The sequence below is a fragment of the Psammomys obesus genome, unplaced genomic scaffold (genome assembly GCF_907164565.1).
Source record: "Psammomys obesus unplaced genomic scaffold, mPsaObe1.curated_primary_1811, whole genome shotgun sequence".
NCBI classification, from domain to species: domain Eukaryota; kingdom Metazoa; phylum Chordata; class Mammalia; order Rodentia; family Muridae; genus Psammomys; species Psammomys obesus.
In genome coordinates this window covers 2814313-2823590 of record NW_026585685.1, presented here as the reverse complement: position 1 = coordinate 2823590, position 9278 = coordinate 2814313, and the positions used below count along the sequence as shown (strand labels likewise).

The window sequence follows — 9278 nt, the reverse complement described above, 5'->3', positions numbered from 1 at the left end:
CTTCCTTCCTTCCTTCCTTCCTTCCTTCCTTCCTTCCTTCCTTCCTTCCTTTCTTTTTCTTCTTTTTTCAAACCCAATGTCTTAGGCTTAAAGATCTTCAAGCTGGTTGCCACCATGGGCTAAATGTGTGACTGCAGTCTGATACCGTGGAGCCAAGTCTAAATGCTGACCATGTGATGACAGCTGTCCACCTTGCACAGGAGTCTCATTTCAGGGCCTCCAAGTGCAGAGTCTACAAGAGACACCTTGTCTACAGGAGTGCTCAGAGCAGTACACAAACAGTTCCCAGGCCAGGATGGGCTCCATAAACAATCACCCAAGTGTCATATCATGGTGGCAAGCCACCAATGTCAGCCCAAATAACCAATCTCTAATGTGGCCAGTGAAAGCTGTTTCTTCCCTAAAGCATCAGACTAAAATCTTTTGTGTAAACGAAGGTTTCATCCAATGGTATCCGAGGTTTCTCCTGTTACATAAAGTGAGACAGATCTTTCAGTCTCTCTGCAACTTAATAGCTCTTTATTCAGTTTCTTGGTTGAGATTTGGTGGGATCTGAACTGAAACTTGCTTCCATAGTGTCTTTGAAAATAAAAGAATAGTTAAATGCAGAAATGATTGCAGCAGAATATTTAACTTGTATTAAGAGAAACAAAAGCATTAAAGAATTGAGTTATGTGAACCGAGGTAAGGGAATTTTATTATAAAGGGAAATATCAGTACTTTATTAGCTTGCACATTGTGCACTTTTTGAAAGTAATGAAGGTGTGCTTCATACAGCGCATTGAGTTAATAAGGACTCAGGTAAGTATTGAAGTATTGATGAATAAATGAATTTTCTTTTCAAATATTTAACAAAGCTTATATATATCCCTGCACCTAGCCTGGCTCTCATTCATCTCTCCTTCAATAGCAGTGCAAATTCAAATTCAATTCAGTGAATGATGTGAGCCATTGTGCCTTTTTTTTTTTTTTTTTTTTTTTTTTTTTTTTTTTTTTTTTTTTTGTCTAAGTATGAATTAGTTACTGCTTAGTGCTAGATGAGGAAATGCCCTCACTGGGAACTGACTTCAGGACATGAACAATAGAGAGCAGGGGAAAAGGACACACGGGTTCTGAAAGCATCCTCGCTCTCAGATATCATCTTCAACATGATTGATGAAGTCTCAGAAGGAGTTTTTTTGCTGATGAAACACAAAAAGGCTGGGGAGTACATGGCTCTGTTAACCCCAGATAATTGTATCAGGATTTTGACATGCTTCCTGTTGGTTCTTTTTCACTCCTTCCAACTTTGCCCATTTTAAATTTTATTTTCATATGTTTTTCACTGTATAGGCAGGTCAGCTGTCTTCCAGTTAAATTTGTTTATATGAAGACTCAATCAGATCATTGTACATGGTAGCTCTTACACGCACTTGGGCCAGCGGGTACAACTGATCATTGGCAGATGCAGCTTCCAACAGAACAGTGTGGACTTGGTTATTTACTTATTAGTCAATATCAATAATTAAATGGCAGCAAGGAAGTGACTAAACAATTTTACAAGACATTATAAATGGCTTTGATTGAAAGTCCAGTGTTGTACATGAGTGTCTTTTTTCCCCAGTGGGTAAGTTCTGTAAAAACTCCTTTTTGTTCCAGCATCTCTCCCCTCAGCACCCATTATACAGCCCTGTATAAAATGGAAATGCTCGCTAAATGGTTGTTTGACAGAATGACTGTCTACTAAATCTCCTGATCCCGTAGTGTTTGTTGCTCTCACCATCCTTATTGAGAAGTATAAAGAATCTGAAAAAAGAAATACCTATTTTATTCATCAGAATTTGACTTAAGGCAGAAAGTGTCAGATTGGACTTCTAACAAATACAGTACTTTGATGTTGTGCTTAATAAAGACTTCCAGGCTGGAAAGATGGCTCAGTGGTAAGAGTGCCTGCTTTGCAAATGTGGAGAATTGAGTTGAAATCCACGTACAAAGCTAAATGTGGCCATATGCCCCAGTAACCTGGCACTGTGGAAGACAGAGAAAAGAGAATTGCTGGCCATCAGCCTAGCTCCAGGTTCAGTGAGAGACCCTGGCTCAAAGGCATAAGGCAAAGAATAACTAGATTAGAAGATCTGACACCCTCCTCTGGCCTCTAAGAACACAGCATATAAACCTACACACATGGACACACACACACACACACACACACACACACACACACACACACACACTATAATTTTTAAAAAGCCTTCCATTCTGCCATTCTGTCTTTGGAAAGCCCTCTGAAAACACAGGCAGAATGATGAAGCAAAATCTATACGGTATAAGTTTTGAAACTGTGAAGATACTTGTGGCCTAGTGCAGAGTGGTTCAACACTTTGTGGCTGTATCAGGAAATGCCTGTTATTCTGTAACTAGAAGTTAATCAACAACTTTTATTCTTTACAGCCCCAGTGAAACAGGACAGGCCATCAAGACACTTTAAAGCTGGTGTATTGAATGGTTTGAACATTCTGAGTGACAAAGATCTGTTACATTGTCTCATGCTTCCGTGTAATCTCAAAGTAACACTTCCTCCTAAATAACATGTCAATGTTACAAACACCTTTAAAATGTTTTGTTCAATAAAGATTTCTATCTCAATGTTAAGACTTTCCGGAGCTTAAGAATCCAGTTGTTTAGGCAAGGTGGTGCATGCCTGTAATCCCAGCGCTCTAGAGGGTCTTGAGATCAGGGCTATTCTGGGCTATGAGGCCAACCTGTTCTACAGAGCGAGACTCCGTCTCAGAAAAGATAAAGCTCCGTTATGCCCACTACTCCATCATCTATCAACAGCACCTAGTGGGGGCTCAGAGCTGTGCCTGACCTATGCTTTGTGAGGGCGTGCACCATTCAGTACTAGAGACTGGGCATTCACTTACTGAAGTTGATTTAAAAAGGAAGCGGAAGCTGTTTACTTTTATTGAAACCAATGTTTGAAAATCATGTGCTCAGTTCCAACTAATAAAACGAGCCACCGTTTTCCGTCACGGTGTTCAGAGCAGCCTCTGTGTTCGCTCCCATGAGCCACTCAGGAAGCTGTATTTTAGGCTTGGGGTGGAACTGAGCCATGGTGAGGGAAGCCACCTACAAAGCGGGTGTTTGCCTCCCTCCTCTGCACGTGCACCTGTATGAATATCCAGCCTTTAATGACGTGTCTTTCAGATTCATTCCTGAATCACCTCGTTGGTTATACTCCCAGGGTCGACTGAGTGAGGCGGAGGAGGCTCTGTACCTCATTGCCAAGAGGAACCGCAAGCTCAAGTGCACGTTCTCACTAACTCATCCGGCCAACAGGACCTACAGGGAAACTGGGAGCTTCCTGGATCTGTTCCGTTACCGGATCCTCCTAGGACATACTCTGATCCTGATGTTCATCTGGTAATTCTGAGAGATGTTACAGAATCTTCAGTTTGAATGCTAAAAGGTCTCTTGATAACCTGCTCCTTCCACAGGGATGGAGAAAGGTTGACCTCTTGTCAGCATGAGGTTGTTCTGTTAAAGAAAAACAAAACAGAAACAAAAACAAGGTCCCTTTCCCTCAATGCTTGCTTGTGAACCCCTCTAACTCTCTTGGAAATGTTATCTCTGGCACTGATGGGTCCCTGGGAGGTTGAAGGGCTGGACAAAGTCACATGCTGAGTCAGTAGATGAAGGGTTAACACTCTGAACCTGTTACTCGCTTGCTTAGGATATTCCAGCCTGCCTCTCAGAATGCTTCTGAGTTAATAATATAAGCTGCATCCAGGATTCTAGGTGGCCCCTTTGGAAGAATGCAGTTTCAGGGAGACAGTTTATGTGGGCTCATATTCCAGGGAATGATAAATACATAGTGAATGTCAAACAAAGACCCAGGGTTAGAGGCATAGAGGTTAAGAGAACCCCTGAAAAACCAAACCTGCAATATAGTGCAGACACTGCTGATTGAAGGTTCCTACAAGTTAGAAGCAGAGGCCAAGTGCACAGGAACCCAGAGCTCAACCCAGCTTTGAGTTTGCTCATCATGTGGCCCATCAGCTGCTTTGGAGGAAGCACCTACTTGCGATGCTTGTGTGTGTGTGTGTGTGTGTGTGTGACATAAAAAAGTCAATCTACGGCATTATACGAGTTAGGTCAGATGTTCTACTGCTTTGTCTTCGAGCTGTATTGCAGCTCTCCACGGCTGGTCCTTCACAGGCGAGGATACCTGGCCCACTGCTGTGGTTTTGGCAGAGGGAGGAATAAAGTGTTCCCTTTGCCGTGCACTCCAATGCAAACACAGCATACCAGGTTTTTTCCCGGGAAAACAAAATAGAAGCAGATGAGCAACTGCAACTTGTCCATGGTGAACTGCAACGGATGAACTAGTGGAGTTGGAAAGCCCAAGTAATCTATCACTTGGGCAGGAACTTGTGGTTTAACACTGGTTCTCACATGCCAGTGAAGGCCAGCCCCGGCATTCTTAGAGCCAGCTGTTCCGTGTTGCGATTTTAACATAGCAGCTTGCTAGACACTGATGTTCCTCCGACCACTTCACTCTGATTTGGAGCATCAGGCTGGCACTCAGTTAAGCTGCGCTCCTTGGCTCAGCACTGCAGGAGGCAGGCTTGTGCCTGTCACAATACCAGGGCGAAGAGGTGCTCCCTAAATGTGAATTTCAATGCTGGTGTGCAGAAATGAGTTAACGTCTCTTCAGAACCGCCCTCCCTGTTGATCTTCCCAGAAGGCCCTGCTCTGCTGTGAACCATGGCCTTTTCTTTTCTACCCTGGTCTCTATAGTATGTGTGCCTGCTGAAGTCCTTGGATGGGAAGTGACTAGGGTTCTAGGGGACAGAGAGCCAGGCATTTGTGGCCTGCAGATGACCCACCTGAGGATCCAGCCTATTCTCTAGCCATGCCCTGTTGGCTTTCTCCATAGGAGGCTCTGTCCAATCCTTCTGATAATATCACACGGCCACAAGCCAGTGTTCCCTAGATTGTTAAGCTCAATAAAGTAAGAATAGGGCCATTGTTTTCACTTCAGTACAAAAATGCTTGAAGAGGCAGGAACAATGTCTTTCCTCAAGCAGGAACTGTCCAGTCATTTGCTTTTTATAATACATAGACATAAATCATTCCCAAAGCCCCATTATGCTTTTGTTTCTTAATAGGATAAAAGTTTAGATTAAGATAGAAAGCTCAGTGGGAGAGTAAGACTCATTGCTTACAGCAGAGGCTATTATATTGAACTGGTGTTACATTCAATTATATTGAAAGTCTTGTTTCTGTCCTATGAACTCTGTCTCACCTCTCAGCCCTTTAATCCCCAATGCAGGTTTGTCTGCAGCTTGGTGTACTATGGCCTCACCCTGAGCGCAGGTGACCTAGGGGGGAGTATTTATGCCAACCTGGCTTTATCTGGCCTCATAGAGATTCCATCCTACCCTCTCTGCATCTACCTGATTAACCAAAGATGGTGAGTATGGGTGACAAGGAAGCAAACGGCAGAGGCTATGACTGCAGTGTACACACATTCCCCCATGTGTGCATGCCCGACTGCTTTGCCCTTTGGCCATAGACAGCGCATGCCCAGCCCATCAGAGTTCTCTCAGACTAAATGTACATAAGCTCACTTTTGTTGATTTTTTTTAATTTATTTTAATTTTTATTAATTACAGTTTATTCACTTTGTATCCCCCCCATAAACCCCTCCCTACTCCCCTCCCAGCCCCACCCCCTCCCTCTTCTCCACTCATGCCCCTCCCCAAGTCCACTGATAGGGGAGGTCCTCCTCCCTTTCCCTCTGATCCTAGTCTATCAGGTCTCATCAGGAATGGCTGCATTGTCCTCCTCTGTGGCCTGGTAAGGCTGCTCCCCCCTCAGGGGGAGGTGATTAAAGAGCAGGCCAATCAGTTTATGTCAGAGGCAGTCCCTGTTCCCACTACTATGGAATCCACTTGGACACTGAGCTGCCATGGGCTACATCTGTGCAGGGGTTCTAGGTTATCTCCATCAATGGTCCTTGTTTGGAGTATCAGTCTCAGAAAAGACCCCTGTTCAAGTGCACAGTAAGGACATTTGCTTAGGCATGTTTGTAGCAGCTTTCTTTGTAATAGCCGGAACCTGGAAGCAGCCCAGATAAGCTCACTTCTTATGTAGTGGTTCTTGAGTTCTGTGTATGTGGATTCTTATGCAGGCTGTAACGCAGTGTAAAAGGTACTCCACTGGAGGGATGTGGAGTAGTCAATGCAGACCCATACATAGGCCTGGGCAATGTGCTTGTTAGCTCCATGTACACAGACTCCCGTCACCTCAGAATTCAGAAGTTCTTTTAAGCAGAAGATAAAACCTGACAGAGCTAGAAAGTCTCCCTGCCTCCTAATGACTCCTTTGAAGGGCAGAGTATGCCCTGCTTTTTCTTTCATGAGCAAAGGAGTGAAATTCCAAATGCTATTTTATAGAACTCAGCATCCTGGTCTGTCTGGTTTTTTTTTTCCCCCTCTGTTATTTAGTGAGCAAGAGACCGGTTGCGTTGTTCCATTTCTTGTTGACGTTATCATTTCAACCTAAACTATAATATTGCATAGCATGCTACTGTTTCTCAGGAAACCAAGATTCCTTTGGGGGTTAATTAGCCTCATTAATAAAAGAATTTAGGAACAGACTTGGAAGGAAGCTTGAGGACAGTTTTATTAGAGTTTCAAAGAAAAAAGGATGGGGCAGGCAGGCTGGAAACCCAGAGAGAGGAGAGATGGCGAGAATGCCATACCTTTAAGTTATACACGGGGGTCAGAGAAACAGTGCCATCCCAGTGCCAAGGAAAATATGCTTAGCCTTTGGCCAGCATCTGAAGGAGAGATGAGAATGATCAGGAAACAAGTGGTAAATGCCAGACCAGCCTGTTCCAGGTTCTTGTTGATTTTTATTTTTAAAGCAAAGAGTAAAACATTGCTGAGAATAGGAGTGGGCTAGGGAGCTGAAGGAAAAAGCCAGGAAAGCATTGGGCCATGAGCTCTAATGCCCTTTGTAGCTCCAGCCCTGAATCACCTGCCACACCTGCCAGCATGCTTCAGCTGAGAGCCCAGCAGCCCAAATGCAGGACTCGGCTCAGTTGAAGGTTTTTCTCCTAGAGGGTATTGCAGATGCCTTGCCTGAGCCCTCTGCTAGTGACCATCACTTCCTCTCACCGTGGTCCCAGCCATCACACGCAGCATCGCTCTAAGGACGCATCCTCCTCCTCTTTTGTAGTTAAACCTCTGATGGCCATTTCTAGCATCACCAGGAAGCTATTCATGAAGGTAGCCTATGCTTAGGGCTTGCCTAGGTCAATGTCATTCAAAAGTCATTCCATGCTAGCTGTTAAAAATAACATGGAAAATAGCTGTCAAGAAGACATCAGACCTTTCCTGCTTTCCAGAAGCTACTGCCTTAAGGGGGGACTAAGATGTAAAGGGGAGAAGAACAGGGGCTTTGGGATCAAGCAGACCTGGGTTTCCTTCTAGTCTGACCTGCGTGTTAGCTTCCTGACTTCAGTAACTTCCCACGCTAAGCTTCCGTTTATACTTAGTCTAAAGCCAACAGGGTAATCTTAAAATTACCCTGACAAATTAGTTATCAGAATTACAAGTAAACACTGAAGTTCATGGTGCTAGAGGGATGGCTCAGAGGTTAAGAGCACTGGCTGCTCTTCCAGAAGTCATTAGTTCAATTCCCAGCAACCATATGGTGGCTCACAACCATCTATAGTGAGATCTGGTGTCCTGTGTGCAGGTGTACATGCAGACAGAACATTGGAAGAGGGAGGGAGGGAGGGCAGGATAGGGAGGGGTCTAGGGAGGGGACTACAACTAGGATACAAAATGAATAAATTGTTATAAATTAAAAAATTTTTAAATAAAATAACCAAAATGGTAGAATGTTAAAAAAAAAAAAAAGACACACACACACAAAAAGAACATTATATACATAATAAAAATACTGAAGTTCACAGCCTATTGCTGGCTCCTGGAGAATGGAGATTAATGGGGTTTCTTTTTTCCAAGAGTAGACTTCTTACTTGGAAATTAAACTGTGTAATACATTTTACTTGTATTGAAACCACTAACAAGAATTTTTCTTGTTTATATTCTAAAAGATGGAGACAAAGATAAATAAAAAAGCGCCACCATCCCTTGTATTTAAACATGTCAACACCATAAGAGGAGGGTAACCAGAGAATAAAACGAACTAGAGGACTCCATTCTCTCTATCAGCTTCAGACTCAAAAAGATGGAGAGGATTACAGCACATGCCTGCATGTTTGTCATGAGGACTGAGGGAGGTCCTGTGTTCACGATCCTCCCACCAGCTGGTTCCCGTGTTCATGCTTGCTTATATCCTGATCTGTCTCCTGACCAGATACACTTGCCACACACTCCTACCAAAATTAAATTGAGGACGGTTAAGTAGGAAAGTTGCAGGAAAGGGAAGACGACTTTATAAGATCTTTTAAAGAGACATGTGATTTCCTCCTATTGTTTAGGTTTGGTCGGAAGCGGACGCTAGCAGCGTTTCTGTGCCTTGGAGGACTAGCCTGTCTTATTGTGATGTTTCTCCCAGAAAAAAAAGGTATGCCTTTCAAATTTCCGTGAGGATTTTGAGCAGCACTTTTATTACAATGAATCTCAATATAGTAAAGAGATCACCATATGTCATATTCATTTCTGTGATTGCATATTCTTTAGTGATTGTGCGGGCTATAATGGGCCAGGTTCTTTGCATTGCCTGAACTATTCTCTGGGTGAATACTGTGCTCAGAGGTGTGCTATTAATTCTTTCAGGCTATTAAGCTACCATCTGGGGTGTCTGGGATGCAGCACTCATGACGTCAGGGTTGTTTACTTGATGATGGGGGAGGCCAAGCCGCAGTGAAAGAAACTCCTTCCAGGCTGCAAATGAAGCTGTACGCTCTGGCCAATCTCAAGACTGGAGATTGGAAACTAGTTCTTAAAGGCAGCTTAGGACCCCCCAGATGTCTCTAGCTGGTGCCCCAAGGTTAATAACAATAACAGCAACACCGTAAGAGTAACACTCACTGTCCATCACAATGCTTATGCTCTGGGTCATTTTACGGTGTAACTTAGGGCTCCTGAGATGACTCGGCTGGTAAGGGCCTTTGCACAAAGCCTCATGACCTGAGTTTGATCATAATTGCAGGATGGAGGTGAACAACTCCCACAGGTTGTTCTCTGACTTCCACACACATGCTGTGGTACACACACACACACACACACACACACACACACACACACACACACACA

General features: G+C 43.8%; 1 protein-coding gene across 4 annotated transcripts in view; it reads left to right on the top strand.

The window, feature by feature from the left end:
- Slc22a15 (solute carrier family 22 member 15) overlaps window positions 1-9278 on the top strand; it is a 66587-nt gene that overhangs the window by 37834 nt on the left and 19475 nt on the right. For 3 of the 4 annotated variants that reach the window (XM_055629039.1, XM_055629021.1, XM_055629011.1), the window contains 3 exons: window positions 3187-3402; window positions 5315-5455; window positions 8501-8586. In XM_055629039.1, the coding sequence (XP_055485014.1) occupies window positions 3187-3402; window positions 5315-5455; window positions 8501-8586 (443 nt within the window). The remainder of the gene's footprint in view (window positions 1-3186; window positions 3403-5314; window positions 5456-8500; window positions 8587-9278) is intronic. The other variant, XM_055629031.1, reaches the window with a different exon arrangement.